This window comes from Euprymna scolopes, chromosome 10, assembly GCF_053919585.1.
Source record: "Euprymna scolopes isolate OS-2025 chromosome 10, ASM5391958v1, whole genome shotgun sequence".
Taxonomy (NCBI): Eukaryota; Metazoa; Mollusca; class Cephalopoda; order Sepiida; family Sepiolidae; genus Euprymna; species Euprymna scolopes.
In genome coordinates, this window is record NC_136491.1 from 161872373 (window position 1) to 161892587 (window position 20215).

The 20215-nt window shown below is 33.0% G+C and overlaps 1 protein-coding gene across 12 annotated transcripts in view; it reads left to right on the forward strand.

Moving 5' to 3' along the window:
* Nucleotides 1-20215, forward strand: part of LOC145286342 (microtubule-actin cross-linking factor 1, isoforms 6/7-like) — a 770369-nt gene that overhangs the window by 600144 nt on the left and 150010 nt on the right. For all 12 annotated transcript variants that reach the window (XM_080135266.1, XM_080135265.1, XM_080135270.1 and 9 more), the window contains exons 22-29: nucleotides 1135-1461; nucleotides 3073-3282; nucleotides 5386-5505; nucleotides 10750-10849; nucleotides 14581-14813; nucleotides 15340-15564; nucleotides 18131-18232; nucleotides 19004-19171. In XM_080135266.1, the coding sequence (XP_079991392.1) occupies nucleotides 1135-1461; nucleotides 3073-3282; nucleotides 5386-5505; nucleotides 10750-10849; nucleotides 14581-14813; nucleotides 15340-15564; nucleotides 18131-18232; nucleotides 19004-19171 (1485 nt within the window). The remainder of the gene's footprint in view (nucleotides 1-1134; nucleotides 1462-3072; nucleotides 3283-5385; nucleotides 5506-10749; nucleotides 10850-14580; nucleotides 14814-15339; nucleotides 15565-18130; nucleotides 18233-19003; nucleotides 19172-20215) is intronic.

The following is a 20215-nucleotide window of genomic DNA, read 5'->3' on the forward strand; positions in this document are numbered from 1 at the left end:
TCTAAACAATTATCTGGCCAGTTTCGTCATCATTCCTTGGTCAAAGTGCCTCAAGCATTAAGCAGTAAACTTACCCTGCCCTAAAGGAGACACAAAGCCTGAAAGGATGGACCTTCTTGGATTTTTCTGTCTGATAGATTGTCAAGATCAGAATCCCACTTAGCATGTATCAGCGATTGGAGCATGAGGCCAAATGAATTGTGCCGCATTTTCCTTGACGTGTTAGATGTAACTATATTTAGAGTCTCTGGGCAAATCTATTATTCCTGAAGTAGGTTTATCAGCCCAACCCATAACAGTAAGAATGTCTGGTGATTTCTTCATACCAACTATTGTGAATAATTGCTTTTCTAAATCTATAACATGATAATCTGTTATCACATATGTAAACTAATTTGTGTTACTACATCTGCTAACAATTGTCACTAAAATCAAGTAGGTATTTATGCAGTATAAACACTGAGCCAATGAAATCGCAATATTTGCTATCATTTGCTTAATATATAAAAAATATTTCTTTTGAACAAAAATCATAAAAAGGAAAAAACATTTTAAAAAATCTTTTTTTTTTTTTACTATCAGTTATGTTATCGGTTATTTGTTATTCAAAAAGTATTTATTCATGAAACTTACATTGCAATGAATTTTTTATTCATTTAAATTTCAACTTTTCTAAAAAAAAAAAAAAGTTTTGTAAAAATTGTCCAATAATTATTCATTTTATTTTCTTCATAACAACAAAAAGAATATTGTTTTCGTTTTTTTTTTTTTAATTATCTTCACAAATATATTTTTCATTGAAAAATTAGCCAGCGTTTGTACAAAAAAAAAGATCATGAAAGTTCCATTTGGCACCTTCCAGTGTTTTTTGTAAACTTCTCAGAAAATTGTGACAATAGCGCTGTCTTTATTTCACACAAATACCATCAAATGAAATAAATTTAACAGACATTTATCACATTTATCGTCATAAAAGTTTTCTTGAAGTACTTTCTCTTGAATCCAATTAAATTTTGTTTTATTTTCATATATTTTGTCAAAATTCAAACCCAATTAATAATGCCCCCCTCCTCATCACAATTTAAGGGTTTCTTAATCGTTATCATTTTTTGCTTTCATTTTCTCTCCTTTCAGGTGTTTCATAATGATTTAAACAGCAAGCGTAATTCTGTTAAAGACATCATCAATAAGTGCAACCGGATGCTGCGTGAAACGACCAACACTCACACGGAGGCCATCAAATCTCGTCTTGACAGCATCCAAACGCAAGCAGATATTGTATGTCAACTCAGTTCTGATCGGCTTCAACACTTGGAGAGTGCCTTACCATTAGCGTCACATTTCACCGAAAATCAGGTTGAGATTCTTGCTTGGTTAGACGAAATGGAGGCTGAGTTAAGGTCCCAGGGCACATCAGGAGAAAACCTGGACCAAGTCAAGAAACAATTAGACAATCTCAAGGTACTATTACTGTATTACTATGAGCGTCAGCATTATTTGTAATTTGATTGGCCCCTATCCTTTATTCTCTGCACTCTCTTTAGCAGTCTATAATAATAGTTTCGTCAAAGCTAAGGTCAATAGGTTATCCTGCGTTTGTGACAATCGTCTTTCGTTCCTGCCTACTGTGGAGCGATTTCTATAAAAAATTACCTATTTATGTGTGTGTTACTGAGGAAATAATTTAAGCAGACAAGAATATAATGAAAAAGGTTTATTCAATATAATGATTAACTTTTCAAATCCTCTTTTACTGGTCATAGAGAATTACTTCCCTTGTTCTGTAATGCATGGTATATATTACCAAGGCTTTTATCAGATCAACACATGTTACGTAGAGGTCCTGGTATTGTTCCTGACATGTTTCTGAAGTTGATGAGCAGCAAACGGTATGTCAACTGTACCATGCCCTGTACGAAAATCACATTGATTTTCTGGGAGGAAGCCATCTTCCTGGTGTCTCCATAAATCGATGGAAATAAAGTGACAAGATATGAGATATAGAGGTTTTAGCAGGTTAAGACCCCACCATCAATACACACCATGCTGCAGCAGTGTCAAGTTTGTTGGGCAGGTCATATGTCGTGTGTCAGATTGAAGATTCTCAAAAAGAGCTCTTTTATAGCGAGTTGGCAAATGGCAAAAATACAATAGGAGGACAGTAGAAGTGGTTCAAGGTCAGCTTGAAGGTGTCTCTCAAACAGTTTGGTTAGTATTCCAACTTGTGGGAAAACGTAGCTTAAAACAAATGTTCCTAGCATACTGCAAGCCACAAAGATCACGATTACTGAATTTGTATGCATTGAGAAATATGAGAGGAAATGTGGTATTCGAAAAGGCAGCAGTCAGCACCTCTGTGACAGAATCTTCCCACAGATTCTCTACATGCAGGAGATTGTTCTGAGCTCAGATCAAACTGGCAAATTATCTCTAGATCCACAAAACAACCACATGATTAGTCATCTTCACAAATGATTCACAAACATTATCATCATATTATAAAAGTGAGAATATGTGTGTATGTGCTAGGACACTTCTCAACCTATATACTCAACGGATTTTCGATCTACAGACTTGAAATTTGGTATGTGTACTATTCCGACATATGGAAACTTTTTTAATCAATTCATCCTGTAAAAAGGGTTGTTAAGGGGTAAAAATTGAAAAATTGGTACTTGGGTCTCGTTGGATTTGGATCTGTTTGTCAACTTTTTCCCAAGGTTTAGAAAATCTTTTTAAAGATCGTATCAAACTAGTCTAATGATTATCGTACTTGACTCACTGTGTTTAGGTTTTGATCTCAGCTCGAGTATGTTTTTTTTTTCTTACAACAAGTGAACTGTTTAGAAAAACCATAATACTCGCATGCACATGTCTCAGTTTCTTTCCGTTTTTTTTTTTTTTTTTTTTTAAAGGAATTTAACGTTACGTTTAATACAAGGCAACGCCAGGTACATCTTCTAGTCATATTAGAAAAGAGATTAACTAAATATTTGCGTTTGCGTCTAAGTTTTGTGAAATAACAAACGTAAAAAAAAAACAATTCGATTTTTTTTTTCTTTTTCTTTCAAGATTACTCAGCAAATAATTGATGACCACAAACCATTTGTTGAGGATTTGAATGATACCGGAATGGAGCTGATTGAGTTGTGTGGTGATGAGGATGCAGATGACCTGCAAGGAAAATTGACTAGCATCAGCAATCGGTATGATTCATTGAAGAATCAAGCAAGAGAAAAAGCCCATGACTTGAATGAAAACCGAAAATTTATGACCCAAGAGGTAAGAAACAATTTGCATCTGTAAGTGCCGGAAATGATAGCAGAAACACAAATAGTAAATGACGTGTGTTCAATGTGTCTTTTCTATGTGGGTAGCTGCACAAAACAACTTCTAATTGCCTCTTTAAGATGACTTTCAGCAATATATTGTTCTAATTTGTAATCAAGATTCTTAACAATTTTGTCTGTAATCATTTGTAATTGAAGTTGATATGATATAGTGGGCTCCCTCTAGCTTGCTAGAAAATTACTCACACCAGAGAATATCCTCTATCTTTACAAAGTCATCTTTCACTCATGCATGGATTATTGTTGGCTCATCTGGGATAGTGCATCTACCACTAGTCTCTCCCTCTTAGTCAGGGTCCAAAAAAGAGTATTAAATCTAATAGGTCCCACACTACTGGGAAAGTTCCAACCCCTGTCCCATCACTACAATGTTGCATATTTGTGTCTGTTTTACAAATACTTTAATGGAATGTGCTCTGATGAACTCATAGCACTTGTACCCTTTCGACATACCTACTCCTGACTAACCCGAGAAACAACAAAATCCTACCCCTTCACTGTTGAGATACTTAGATGCTGGAAAGCCTTCTACATTAGTTTCTTACTCTGAACTGCTATACTTTGGAATCCCCTCCCCGTTTCCTGCTTCCTTGACTGTATTCTGCAAAAGTTTACATTTAATGTGAACAGAAATCTCACTGTTCAACTACACATAGGTCCTTGTTAGGCACGATCCCAAATAGTAGGCGCTTACGTTCAAGTGGCAATATGCCTTGTTTAGGGGGAAAATGAGTAAAAAAAAAAAAAATCTATTCAATTATGTGAGAAGCTGCACAATAATGTAGACAATTTCTAATTGCTCTTTTTAGATGACTTTCAGCAAGATATTGTTCCAATTTGTAATCAAGATTCTTAACGATTTTATAAATATGACCATTTGTAATTGAAATTGATATAATAACAGCACAATCCATGACTTTGGGATCAAAACTTTTTGAAGGTCTTTCGTTTGATGAATGAAGTCAAGAATATATGTAATAGTCACAAATAAAATAGATTTTTGTTCTTGTGAATCAATGTCCATGCTAAGCAATTCGGCCACCCACTGACCAATCGGCTTGCAAGATGCATTGATTCCATCTGTTTCCTAAGGAACTTTTTTGGCCTCTTTAGAAATCACGGTTAGTCAAGAAAGAGAATCCGGCAAGCATCAAAGAAAGAGTTCTCTTTCTCTCTCCTGTCCCTGGACACTTCAGTATCGACAATCTTCACTTGAGGATAACTGCGGGCCGAGCTACGACAGCCAAAGAACTTTAAACTCTTTATTTTTCTTGCTGTTCAACTTATTACCGGCAAAATAAATCTTTTGTTGTTTTGTTAAGAGGTTTTGTTTGTTTTTTTTATTCTGTGTTATGTTTTCGAGTAATATATTTATAGAGGTGCATCTCGCGTCTCTAAATATTGGCTCTAAGCAGTGCCTTCCTCAGATGCATAAGTCTTTATTCCATTTTTTGGGTTATAAAATCGATTTTGTCTAAATTTGCCTTCATCGAGAGGCAAGTAAATAAGAATAAACGTTTTAATACTTTTTCATTTGTTTTCACAAATGTTTGAGTTTTTTTTTTCCAAATAAATACGTGGTTTCAGTCAGCCAGTTACAAGTAACTAGAGACGTCTTCAGGCGATCTTGCTTATACAAAAGTAAAATATGTACTTTGTTGCTCATACAAAAATCTGTAATTTACTTTTGTATAAGCAATATCGCCTGAAGACGTCTCTAGTTACTTGTAACTGGCTGACCAAAAATACTCATGCTTATGTAAAACAAATAAAAAGTTAATTTAAAAATATAAATATAACCTTTATTATCAATTATGAAAAATGATATCCAATATGGTGGCTCCGGACACGGTTCACATGTGGAGTCTAGATAAACCCACGGATTAATTCCAGGAATAAGATATTCATTAGCATGAATGAATGTGGTCCCTTCTTTTAATATAAATGAAAATAAAGTTTATCTAATGATTCTATTTTAATTTGCTTTGTGTTTTAATTTAATACAATTATGATTGTTTCTTTATCATTTTTCCAGGTATCTGATACCCTCGAAAATCTTCTGGAAGATCTTGCCGAAATGGAGCTGTCAGTGACAAATGCAGATCCAATCCCAGCAACGCCAGATAAATTACGCGACGAAATAGATGATAATAAAGTAAGACATTTGATAAAATTTTAAGATTATTTTTATTTTTAAATCATTAAAAAACAAAACATTGAATGTTTAAATTCAATGATTGCTTTAAGATGTGTATTTTGAGTTTTTTGGATTTGCAATTGTTTTCCTACTGTTCATTTAACGTTTATAATTTTCCGTTTTTCATTTAACGTTTATAATTTTTCGTTTTTCATTTAACGTTTATAATTTTTCGTTTTTCATTTAACGTTTATAATTTTTCGCTTTTTATTTAACGTTTATAACTTTCCGGTTTTCATTTAACGTTTATAACTTTCCGGTTTTCATTTAACGTTTATAACTTTCCGGTTTTCATTTAACGTTTATAACTTTCCGGTTTTCATTTAACGTTTATAACTTTCCGGTTTTCATTTAACGTTTATAACTTTCCGGTTTTCATTTAACGTCTATAACTTTCCGGTTTTCATTTAACGTCTATAACTTTCCGGTTTTCATTTAACGTCTATAACTTTCCGGTTTTCATTTAACGTCTATAACTTTCCGGTTTTCATTTAACGTTTATAACTTTCCGGTTTTCATTTAACGTTTATAACTTTCCGGTTTTCATTTAACGTTTATAACTTTCCGGTTTTCATTTAACGTTTATAACTTTCCGGTTTTCATTTAACGTTTATAACTTTCCGGTTTTCATTTAACGTTTATAACTTTCCGGTTTTCATTTAACGTTTATAACTTTCCGGTTTTCATTTAACGTTTATAACTTTCCGGTTTTCATTTAACGTTTATAACTTTCCGGTTTTCATTTAACGTCTATAACTTTCCGGTTTTCATTTAACGTCTATAACTTTCCGGTTTTCATTTAACGTCTATAACTTTCCGGTTTTCATTTAACGTCTATAACTTTCCGGTTTTCATTTAACGTTTATAACTTTCCGGTTTTCATTTAACGTTTATAACTTTCCGGTTTTCATTTAACATTTATAACTTTCCGGTTTTCATTTAACGTTTATAACTTTCCGGTTTTCATTTAACGTTTATAACTTTCCGGTTTTCATTTAACGTTTATAACTTTCCGGTTTTCATTTAACGTTTATAACTTTCCGGTTTTCATTTAACGTTTATAACTTTCCGGTTTTCATTTAACGTTTATAACTTTCCGGTTTTCATTTAACGTCTATAACTTTCCGGTTTTCATTTAACGTCTATAACTTTCCGGTTTTCATTTAACGTCTATAACTTTCCGGTTTTCATTTAACGTTTATAACTTTCCGGTTTTCATTTAACGTTTATAACTTTCCGGTTTTCATTTAACGTTTATAACTTTCCGGTTTTCATTTAACGTTTATAACTTTCCGGTTTTCATTTAACGTTTATAACTTTCCGGTTTTCATTTAACGTTTATAACTTTCCGGTTTTCATTTAACGTCTATAACTTTCCGGTTTTCATTTAACGTCTATAACTTTCCGGTTTTCATTTAACGTCTATAACTTTCCGGTTTTCATTTAACGTCTATAACTTTCCGGTTTTCATTTAACGTCTATAACTTTCCGGTTTTCATTTAACGTCTATAACTTTCCGGTTTTCATTTAACGTCTATAACTTTCCGGTTTTCATTTAACGTCTATAACTTTCCGGTTTTCATTTAACGTCTATAACTTTCCGGTTTTCATTTAACGTCTATAACTTTCCGGTTTTCATTTAACGTCTATAACTTTCCGGTTTTCATTTAACGTCTATAACTTTCCGGTTTTCATTTAACGTCTATAACTTTCCGGTTTTCATTTAACGTCTATAACTTTCCGGTTTTCATTTAACGTCTATAACTTTCCGGTTTTCATTTAACGTCTATAACTTTCCGGTTTTCATTTAACGTCTATAACTTTCCGGTTTTCATTTAACGTCTATAACTTTCCGGTTTTCATTTAACGTCTATAACTTTCCGGTTTTCATTTAACGTCTATAACTTTCCGGTTTTCATTTAACGTCTATAACTTTCCGGTTTTCATTTAACGTCTATAACTTTCCGGTTTTCATTTAACGTCTATAACTTTCCGGTTTTCATTTAACGTCTATAACTTTCCGGTTTTCATTTAACGTCTATAACTTTCCGGTTTTCATTTAACGTCTATAACTTTCCGGTTTTCATTTAACGTCTATAACTTTCCGGTTTTCATTTAACGTCTATAACTTTCCGGTTTTCATTTAACGTCTATAACTTTCCGGTTTTCATTTAACGTCTATAACTTTCCGGTTTTCATTTAACGTCTATAACTTTCCGGTTTTCATTTAACGTCTATAACTTTCCGGTTTTCATTTAACGTCTATAACTTTCCGGTTTTCATTTAACGTCTATAACTTTCCGGTTTTCATTTAACGTCTATAACTTTCCGGTTTTCATTTAACGTCTATAACTTTCCGGTTTTCATTTAACGTCTATAACTTTCCGGTTTTCATTTAACGTCTATAACTTTCCGGTTTTCATTTAACGTCTATAACTTTCCGGTTTTCATTTAACGTCTATAACTTTCCGGTTTTCATTTAACGTCTATAACTTTCCGGTTTTCATTTAACGTCTATAACTTTCCGGTTTTCATTTAACGTCTATAACTTTCCGGTTTTCATTTAACGTCTATAACTTTCCGGTTTTCATTTAACGTCTATAACTTTCCGGTTTTCATTTAACGTCTATAACTTTCCGGTTTTCATTTAACGTTAAAGCAACCTTGAATGAGGTTTATCTTAAGTAAACGTATCTGTAATTTTATTGGCCCAAGCATTTCTGCTCCTCTGCACCATATCTCTCACAAAGGTGATGTTGCTAATTTGTCTTTTTTATAAATATTTTTATGGCAAATGTTTTTCAGAATTATTTGAGTCATACCCTGCTATCGTAGTTTCAGCTCGTTTGACTCATTGATCTAATGGTCTCCATCAATTCGCTGTTTTGAAACCTCATTGTAATTCATCTTTCTATTCCAGTAGCTTCTTTCCAAGAACTGCAAGTTTCTGAAACTCTTTCTGTTGACTGTTTTCCTCTTATCCATAACCTTGCTCTTTCTCAGACTAAGGTCAATAGGCATTACTTATCTTTCTGATAATTGTCTTTTGTTATTGTGAGCTCCTTACATCAAGTAACTTCATACCTTGTCTAAAGCGATTTCCATTAAAAAAAAAAAGAAGACATTTTCATTAATCATCAGACATGTGAAAGAGCAGATATAACTGGACCAATGATACTTATGAGTACGGATGTGGTCGTTTCAAGTATAACTTCTGTCAGCAAGAAAAGAACACAACAAAACAATAAGATTCGTGAGATAAAGTGTTGTTTTAATGTGCCTTTGGGAGGAACAAAAATAGGGAGTTTTCAAAGGTTTAAATGTGAACAATTTTAGAAATTATTTTAAAGGTTATTTCTAACTTAAAAAGCACTTTTGTTTAAGAACAATCATTTTTTTTTAATAAAAGTAGTGACAAACCAAACAGCAGTTATTGCATTCAATCAATTTTATATTACAATTCCAAACACAACAAAGATATATTTAGTCAGTTTCTTGTGTGATTTCCAAAAAACGGTTATTCTGTAAGTTTTTTTTTTTGTTTTTTTGTTTTATTTTAAGTCAGTATAGCAGAGGAGAGGTGCTCTTCCCCTTTTTTGTTAATCAAAATTAACTTCCAATACTTGAGTTCCTTTTTTTTTTTTTTTTTTTTTTTTTTTTTAAGTTCTTTTGTGAGGGTTTATAGTGAACCTCTCCTTAAGTAAAGTGTGCAAAAAGCAACATAAATTATAATAAAATCACTTCTGCAAATTACCAAACATTTTATTCATAATATTTCCAGCACAATATCGAAACGGGCGAAACTAAAACAGAAGTATTAGTAAGCTGGATGCTGGGGACCGGTTTCATTTGGGGATAAGACGAATGCATATGCTAACATAGAGGCTCTTAAAAATAACCAGTAGCAGATTTTGTTTCTCTACCTCTTTCTCTGCTTGAATAATGTATCTAAAATTATGAACAGAATAAACGTCTCAGAGTTATGTTTCTGTATTTTTTAATGAAGATCGATAATTTGTATTATTTGGATCCATAGATAAAGTACTAGGTAAAATTCAGTTATGGCATTCTTCTGGAGGTTCAAGGTTTAATCTTCAGAGTTAGTGATGCTAAGAATACAATTGCAAATTACTTTTTTTTTTCTCTTTTTTTTTTTTATTACTTACATTCACCCGGACAAGGCATATTGCCACTTGGACCTAAGGGGCCATGCCTGGGAAAGATTTAAAAGATGTTGGTTTATGTTAGACTTAAACTTATGCATATCAGTATAGTCAGAGAAACAGGTTGCATGAAGGGAATTCCAAAATCTAGCTCTTAGAGCGAAGCTATTAGAGTAGAAAGCTTTTAGGCATTTAAGGACCTCAGCAGTGAAGGGTGTGTGATTTTGTTGCTAAGCGGATTTGTCGGGATATATACATTGAGAGGGCATAAATGCAATGAGTTAATCAGAGCACATTTCATTAAAATATTTTTAAAACAGGCACAGATGCCACATTGCAGCGATGAGACAGGGGTTGGAGCTTAGTTGACAAAGTGGGACTACTCAGTCATGGTTGACAGAACAAGAGCATCCTACTCTGATGGATTAAAGGATTCTGTTCAAAATTCTGTGCAGATTCCCTAGTTCAACAGAGATTTCAGTTTCACAAGATAAATCTAAAAAAAGTCGAAGGTTATGACTGTGTTTCCGTTACCTTTATCACAATAAGGAATAGTTGAATGAAGTGGGGGGGGGGGTCTACTAATAGCTGTCTATTGTAAATGTCGGCTTTTGGAGAGAAATGGAAATGGAAACGAATAAAGATTTTATTTCTAAGATTGTAATTTTTATAGCTGTGATGAGTTTTGTTGTCTGGAGGCCGTGGTTTGGAATTCTGATAGGTTGAAAGGGGTCCTATGACCATAATGGATGTACAAAACAACACAAGATTAGTGTACATTTCACTCATATCGATGTTGGTTGTCGAGGTTAACACTTGCAGGTTGGTAAAGTATATTGACAGGACACAACACTGATTCTAAGCGCACAATTTTCTGTGGGTAAAATCAATGTCTTGCATAGAAGTTTATAAACTTCTTAGCATCTTTCTTGTATCCAGTTATGGTGGTTGACATTTCAGTGATGAAGATAATCAGCAACAATTTTGTTTTTAATTTTTGATTGAAAATGTTTTCAAATATAAACTTTTATTCCCTCAGAGAATCATGGAACGGCTTCATAAGCATCAACCGCATGTTGAAAATGCAAAAGAGTCTGTTAATGGGATTGTTAGTCAAGGTGTTGAAGATGAAGATGAAAGTAAGTGTGTTTTGTTGTTTTTTTTTCCTTTCATTATAAAACTGTATCCAATACTAAGACCTAAATTTTGGAACTTTGAGTATGAAATTACTCGCAGGATAATTTTGATCTGAATCGTAATATCTACCTCCTCATAAAATAGTATGAAAAATGCCATGCTGATCAGAAATACAAAAAGGAAAATTCTAACGTAATGTAAAAATATAATGCATGTATTCAAATTTAAATATCCTTTTGAAGTTTTTGCTTCAGACAATGAAAAAAATGTTTTCATACTACAAATCTTTCCAGACATCTCACTATGCACTTATTTTACATCTAAAACTAAACATTCCTGCCCTTCCTTTAAATTTTAAAAATTCTGGTAGATAATAGAACCATATTAGAAGATAAAAATAGCTAATCCTATAAATGCTAGAAGGTTTACATATAAAAACAACGAATATTGGTCTAAAATGCACTGCACATAAATGTTATTGTTTCTTTTTTGTAAAACACAATCATGTTCTGCAAAACCAAGAAGCAAAAACATTCACTCCCTTTTCTCCTTTTTTTCCATCCTTCCTCTTTTTCCTTTTTCCCCTTCTTTACTGTGGCCCTGTCGATTGAACATTGGAATACGCAGACTAGCCCCCTGCAGAGAGTAAAAGTCCCTAAATGGGGCCACCTGTTGACCGTGGATGGCGACTCGTGATGCCTTAGGACAAGATCCTGGTAGTTAAAGGACTTGGAGATAAGGATTTAGTACCCCCACTTCCCAACACACCACTTTGGACTTAACTCGGCTAGACAGGTGGTCGAAGAGGCTCGATCCAATCTATCGATCCATCGGCTAGTCACGTCAAGCCCTAATGCTTACTTACATAAAAACAACCTACTTCAGACAACATAACCCATCAAACACCTCCAAAAATCGTCTGACTCTTAATCACAAACAAGAGATAGAGCATAAGTAAGTATCAGATGGCAAGAGTGAATTTACTAGTATGGAAAAGCTGCTACAGGAAAGATTAAAACTGAAGTTTTCATCAAAAATGGGTTGGGAAAACAAAGGGAAACCTGAAATGCCAACAGCCCCCGACTAGTGTGAGTATACCTTTGTATCCCTGGAATAATAGGGCGAAAGGGTCCCCCCCCCTAACATCTCCCACTGATGGGCTCTATTGAGGATGGGGAACAAGTAAGATGAAATATTAAAAAAAAATTAACCTATGGCAACCAACAAAAAGAAAAGACCCCATATTGAATCCAACTTTGAGTGCTCATCCACAGACTCAGAATCAGACAACAAAATCAACGATAAAATATTCCCAAGATTCATTGTTTTTGAGTCAATAAAGAGCAACACTCCAATCACTAAATTATCCCCATTCATCATTAAAAAAAATTAGATCTATAACAAAAACCACATCAATTAAAAAACTAAAGAACACACTCCTTATAGAAGTATCCAATAAATAGCAACTACACTCCTAAACTAAAACTATATCCACAACCTTAAAATAAAAGCTTAGAGCCACACCACTTTGAACTCCTCAAAGGGTATGATAAAAAGTCCAGAACTCTCACTTTGCTCGCCAGATGAAATTAAAGGAACAAGTCGTCATAGCAATCTAATTGAATTGATGAAAGAATTAAGATTATTAGTAGAAACATTAAATAGCACAGCCGGGATGAGATCTGGTCCACATGCTTTTGAGGTGTCTAGGTTTTTTATAATAGCATGTACCTGAGAAGGGGTGATTTTCAAATCGTCTAGTGTGGCGTGTGTTCGCAGAGGAAAATCAGGGAAGGAGTGGTGTACCAAGTTCAGTGTGGAGTTTGAGGCAAACTGACTGGCAAGCAGATTAGCCTTGTCAGTTGCCGTGCAAGCAACCTCATGATTGTTTGATAGTGGGGGAATAGTTGACTGTCCATTATTTACTACGCTGTTGTAGATTTTCCAAAAATCCCGGGTTCCTAACTTCTGTGCTTCGATGCGTTTTCTGGTGGTTTCAGAGTAATCTGTCTTAGCTGTCTCTATCACTCTCTTACAATTATTTCTAGCTTCTATAAACTTCTGTTCATTTGAGCTGGACTTATGTCGGTTGAATCTGCGGAACGCATGCTGCCTTTGACAAATGGCAGCTGCACAAGCAGAAGTAAACCATTGGGGAGAGTGGGGCTTGCTATAGAATTTCCGTGCAAGAACATGTGCTTCAATAGCAGTTTTGAACCATTCAGTGCTCTCATTTGCACACTGTTCCACTGGAAGAGTAAAGATATTTTGCCATGGGGCATCTCTGATGAGCTCCCTGATGGCTTCCCAATCAGCCTTTTTGTAATACCTTGTTGTTTTGAGTAGTGGGTCTTCAGTTTTAGGGCAAGAATTTAGGCTGATTTCTACCATTATCACAGCGTGATCAGCATTCCCGAGTGGGCTGTGGGCATTTGTTGTACAGTCATCGGGAACCGTTGTCAGAAAGAGATCTATAAGTGAGGCATGTTGATCTTGCTGGTCTGGGAAACGTGTCGGAAATGTAACCAACTTAGATAGGAAATGGGATATAGAGAAGCTAAAGCTCGTAGAGTAACAAAGGCAGCTAAAAAAGAATGCTGGAAAAATCATGTCAGAAAATTGAATTCTTTCACAGAACCGAGAGCAATATGGAAAATGATTTTAAAAAAAAAAAAAAAAAAAAAAAAAAAAATTGCAGGTAAACATCAATCAACACCAATTGAGCATCTTCTTAAAAAAAATAACTCCAGAGTAACTAATACAAAGAACATAGCAAACTTATAAGCTGAAACCTTTTCTCAAAACTCATCTAATCAAGACCATAACACAAAATTCATAACAAACAAAAGGTCGAACAGTACAAACTAAACTTTAAATACAAAAAATCTAGAAGATTACAATAAACTGTTTACATTAACCGAATTAAGATTCTATTAAAAGATCCCATAACACAGCCGTAGGACCAGACGAAATCCATTACGAATTCTTACAACTCCCTGCAGAATCAATAAAATTACTATTAAGAACTTACAACAAATTATGGACAGAAGGCAAATTCCCAGACTTATGGAGACAAACTACAATAATAGCAATCCCAAAACCAGGAAAAAACAATTTTAACCTGCAAAACTACAGACTAATCTCATTAACTAGCTGCTTTTGCAAAATAATGGAAAGGGTAGTAAATGACAGACTGGTTTGATATCTAGAATCCAACAACCTTATTTCCAACTTGTAATGAATATGGATTATCTCCTCCTTTATAACTCAAGCTATAAAAGCTGTACATTTCCGCTTGTTAAATAGACAAGTAGTAGGATTCTTAATTGAATAAAAGATTACGAGACGGAATCTCTTGTCCGGCTTTCATTACAATTTATTTAAGAATGGAACAATTTCTGCGACCAAAGTGATTTACCACAGATCCAGAAAGCGATTCAGTCGACAAGTGCTGAAAATCTTGGCCGGAGATATTTACAAATTTCATCGAACCAATGCAAAAGAGATACAAAAATTGTACTTACATGGACGGTTATAATCTCAGAAAGATCTCATTTTGGACTGTATGAGATAGCGAGTAAATGTCTGGCATTCGGCAGGATGCTCCTTCCCAATCTAATTGTGTGTGACTAAGTATGGATATTGACAATGTGATGCTCATAAAAGCATCAAATATTTAATATGCTGTAAAACCTGCAAGTCAAAATCAATTTAATTTTTTTTTTTTTTTCAGTTAAAGAAATGTTATCAAAAGTGAAGGACATTTGCCAACTGTCGGAAAACGTTTCTTCAGCTGCTCTTGAACGTGATCGTCAATTAAACCAAGCTAGGAAAATGTCCACCAAATTCTATGATCTCTGCTCAGAAGTTAGCTGCAACATGAAGGATCTCAAAGATAATATTTATTCCCAAGAACCGCCAGGAATTGATGCTCCTACAATCAAAGAACAACAAAAAGAATTAAAGGTTAGTGTTCTCTCTCACTCTCACTCCCTCCCTCTCTCTCACCCTTAAACTCAAATAAAAAAAATGAACACTTACCAAAAACAATTTCACTATCAACGAAAAGAGCAAAGGGTTTGAAGAACATTCAGATGGTAAAAATGGATAGAGAGAGTTGAGCCAACAAGTATCAAACCTGCCCTTAACATAATTTTCAGTTTAGTTACTTTTTCATCCTTTTAAAATATGTGGGTTTAAGCTTATTTTATGTATTCATCTGTACATTTAAGTTTAATTCCAATAGCAAAAAAATCGGTTTACAATCTTGTAGATTGATTTTTCCCCTCTATTGGAATAAAATTAAGCGGTATGTATGCTCTGAACGCTGATATACATCTTCATAGAGATTATTTGTATCAATTTGGACTATATTATAGGGAATATATACTTCAAAATATGTATATTTTTATACATCCTTAATAAACACATATATGATTAAATGTTATCACTTATGCTTATATTGATTTTTTTTTTTTTTTTTTAATTCCAGGAAATCCATCAACAACAAGAGAATGCTCTTTCCTCGATAAAGGATTGTCAACGATTTGGAGAGAAGTTGTCTTCATTCTGTGGAGATCCTGGCAAAATAGAAGTCCAGAAACAATTAGAAGACCTCGACACCATGGCAGAAGACCTTAATGATGCTGCCACAGAACGTGCTGAGGAATTAAACCTTGCTTTAGGCCATGCTTACCAATTCCAAGTCGTTCTTGATGTGAGTCCACACTATTTTTAATAAAGTATCTCTCTATGCCAAATGTATCAAGAATTCCCCTTCTTCCGTGTGTTAATTCAATTGGAAAAGAAATTCCTTTTAATTTAAATTATAATAAAAGCAATTGAAAAAATTATTTTCAATCTGAAGTTTTATTAGAATAAAAAGAAATAAACGAGTTATCACTAAACTTTGACATTAAGGGCTGCTATGATAATCCTATTTCAACCTGTATTCTATGCTTTTAGCTAATAAACCTTGAGTTGTTTTGCCCTAAAGCTGGGCTGCAATATATGTATGGTACAACTATAACATTTTATGTTTCCCGGCAATGCTAAGCCAATGCAAAATATTCTTGGAAATGTGGCTGATGTTTGAGATTGATATTTTGCCAAAGAAGAAAACATCACAAAAAAACAAAAAAAAAACAAAAAAAACATTCCTTCAAAAACGGTCATTTCATTATACAATCCTGTGGATTAGTATCCATGACAACGGTCATGAAAACAAGCGTTTAAGGGTGGCGTGTACATATTGTAAAAAAAATCAACATTCGAACTCGAAACCCGACCGATATGAAATGAACGAAAAGGTGACATATACAAATTAAGACGTGGTCGAATTTGAGCATATAAAAATGCCGGTACTTCTTTCAGTGGAGAACATTCTTTTTTTGACTGGTTAATTCGCATGTCAGTGGGAAGAAAGAAATACGGATTTTCTACGAATGTCGGAACAGGAAAAAGAAAGTATTGTCGTTTTTGCATGTGCCGAGAACATTGCATAAACATTTAATGGTATTCGGCAGTCCAAAGGCAAACTAACTCTGGACGTAATGCATAAAGTCCTAAGTAAAATAAGTTCTAAGTAAATCTCTTTTGGAAGTTGAAGGTTCAATCTGAAGTGGTGGCGATACTAAGAATACAATTGCTAATTACTTAAGATTTCTATCTGGTCATGGCCCGCGCAACGAGAGTGTTATCATCATGGATTAGATGAACGGTTCCATTCAAAATTCTGAACAATTTCTCTAATTTGATACTCACCTGAAGAAGGTCGGCGGTTACTTTGGCTGAAACGTAAGAATAACACTCAAGATGAGAACAGTAATCTGAATAATTCAAATTGTCAAGCCTCATTTAAAAAATTCAGAAGCATAAAATGATCCTTTTGCTAAATATAATTTGATCAATCTTAAAGAAGAGTACGTCATATGGTTTGACATGAAATTAAACCTGATGATGAGAACCCCAACTTTGGAGATTTGAGGTGTGTGTGTGTGTGTGTGTGTGTGTGGTAGAAGAGGTCACCCTTTCATAAGCAATACTTCCAGATGCACTCTTACTCCAATTTGTAGAACGTTTTAATCTCATGAGTTAATTTGAATTCATCCTCAATATGATCTGGAGCTCTGTCCTGTGATAGGCCTAGACATTAACATGATGAATCACGAGTTGAAGCATAAAATCCTTTGCCAAAAAACGGATTCGGCATTCAATCAATTGATAAGCATTCAAACAAAACAGACGAAATAAGTAAAATATACATAGATTAAAAGAAAAAAAAATTCTGATGTATTTCTCGATACTCATAAAATTATGAGACAACTTCACATATGTGTGTGTTTTTCTTGTATAAATGTAACTCTTAAAATTTGACACCAAATTATTTATTTACAAATAATCGAATATTTATTTAAAAATAAATAAAAAGGAATAAAATGAGATTTTTAAATTCTAATTAAAAAGAAATAATGATAGAATTAAATCCACCAAAATGCATTTTGGTGTCTTGATAAAATTAGCTATTTTCCTAATCTTTTGTTAATAGTTGAAGAAAAAAAGACCTTTCAAAATTTAAAAGGATATCTGAAGCATTTAAACTATCGAATAGAAATAATTTCTGGTTTTAATAAATTATATATTGAAACATTTGGAGGCTATTTATATCCAATAATTTTATAAATTCAAATTACCTAATTTTAATAAAATTAGTCAGTTTTATAAGAATTTAATTAAATTAATAATTTAATAACCAAACTATACCATAATAATTAAATTTAACTTTCAAAATTTTATTTAAAAAAAAACAATAGCATTGTCCAGAAAAAGGTGTCAGGAATGTCATTTCATTCCTGTCACCTTTTTCTGGACAATGCTATTGTTTCTTTTTACCAAATTATTACCCCCCCCCCCTTTTTTTCTTTTTAAATAAAATTTTGAAAGTTAAATTTAATTATTATGGTATAGTTTGGTTATTAAATTATTAATTTAATTAAATTATTATAAAACTGACTAATTTTATTAAAATTAGGTAATTTGGATTTATAAAATTATTGGATATAAATAGCCTCCAAGTGTTTCAATATATAATTTGTTATTAAAACCAGAAATGACTTCTATTTAATGGATATGAAAAGACTCTCGAGAAAAACCGGGTCTGGACAGCTGGTGTTATATAAATAAATGTGAATTTATAAAAGTTTTTAATCAAATTATTTTATCTTTTTTTATTTATTTATTTATTTATTTTTATTTGTTTTGTTTTTTTTGTTTTTTTTTTTCAGGCAATTATGTCTTGGTTGCCCGTTTCACAACATAAACTTTCAACAATGAAGTCTCCATCAACGGATAAAACTGTATTAAAGGATCAAATAGAAGAACTCAAAGTAAGTTCAGAAAGAAGAAGTTTTTTACATTAAAATTTTGTCTTATCTTAATTGCCATATTTGTTCGTTTGTATTTTCTTTTCAGAATGTAATTCTCCAGCTCTTTATTTCTGACAATTCCCAAGTCAAATCCAAATGATCCATAAATATAATTTAACTTGTATGTCTGTTTCTTTAAAAATTCTGTATTTGTCCATAACATTCAAAATATTCAATTATGATGCATGAAATAGAGATTTTATTTTCTTAACAAATTTTGCAGGATAAATTGAATAATTTGCTATAAGGGAAATGTTAGAAAGCTATCACAAAGCAAGAAATGGAAATTTGCCAGTGTTGAAAAGGAAAGATAAACAAGTGATTAGTCAAAACTTTTACACAAGCATATTATGTTTACGACCATGTTTCATAACATAAATTTAGAGGAAAAATCTCTTTATTAAATTGTAGGGTTTTCAAACCCCTAAAAATCTGTGTGAACCTGCAATGTTGTTTTATGGTTATACCATAGTAAATATCAATATTGCTTGCAACAAATATAAAATTATTTCATTTCTCTATTTGTTTCTTGTGGGATAAGTTTCAATACTAGTATGCTACTCATTTGTAAATATTTATGTATATTATCTATTAATTTGTTTTCCTTCATTTCGTGGCAAGAGTTAATGTGGCTCACAGAAAATGAAACAAAAACTTGAATTTTTTAAATTTGTTTTTGTTGCTTTCATTTGCATTTTCTTATTAAAAATTTTCTGTTTCTTTTTTGTTCAGCTGTTTAAGATGCAGACTCATCCTCACGTGACTGATGTTGATTGCTTAAATCAACATATGACTGCACTCAATGACCTGTCCCCTGTAGCTGCTGAAACTCTACTCAAACCTGTTGACGATGTGAACGAAAGATGGAAGGACCTCCTTCGTGGAATTGCTGATCGAGAGGTGAGTTGGCAAACCATAGCTTATCTGAGCACTGTCAACAAAAAAAATCAAAAAATAATTTAAACTTGTGTATTTCATAACATAAAATAATTAAAAAAATAATCTATGGTCAATCAATTTATTTATATTAGTCATATCAAATACCCAATAAATGTTAGAGCAAGGGATGAGATATTTTGGGTTTCTTTTTATATAGACATGAGTTACCTCCCCTTCATTTCATCTTCATTCTGTAAGTAAGACAAGAAAATAAAATTCCCTCCTTCAATATTTCATACTTCACTGAAGTAAATATTGTTTTTTAATGAGTCATCCGTTAAGATTTATTATGAATTTTGATAAAGACAGTCGATTAAATTTTAGAATCAGTCCGTTGTTGCTAGGATCATTTATTCATTGTTGTATAAATCAGATGATTTTGGTATTTGTTTCCTGATATCTTTCTACTTAGAACTTTTTTAGAAAGACATCGGATACTTACAGGAGGGATCATGTGAAGGTTGCCAACATCCCTCTGTAAAAGTATTTATTTGAGAAGAACTGGATTTGAACTTGACACAGCCAGATTGTCAGTTCGTGTGATTGACCACTGTCATTTTCCTGAGATATGGTTCTGTTCAGTCCTAGGAGGTTTAAGCTTCTCTGAATTTATTGTTAATCACCTGGAGTGCCGCTATGGGAAATTCCGACAGTTACTGAGACATTTTTTGTAGGCCAAAATGCATAGCACACTGGATTTTTAAAACTACACCTGAACTTGTATTTAATCTTTTGACAAGGAGGGAAACGTTAGATTTTAGAAGATGTAGATGCAATTTATTGAGTATTTGTAAATGTGATTGAAGTTATTACTGTATGAACTGCCTTGCCAAGCAACAAATTAAGGATAAAAAATAGTGAATTTACGTATAGGAATATTGTGACAGCTATGATGTTGAGATATGTTGCATATGCAACATCTTCGATCTAACCAATGACAAAATGATTTCAATTCCCTTCCTGAGTTTATTCCTTGCTTTGTTTAGCAACCAGTCTAAGAATATG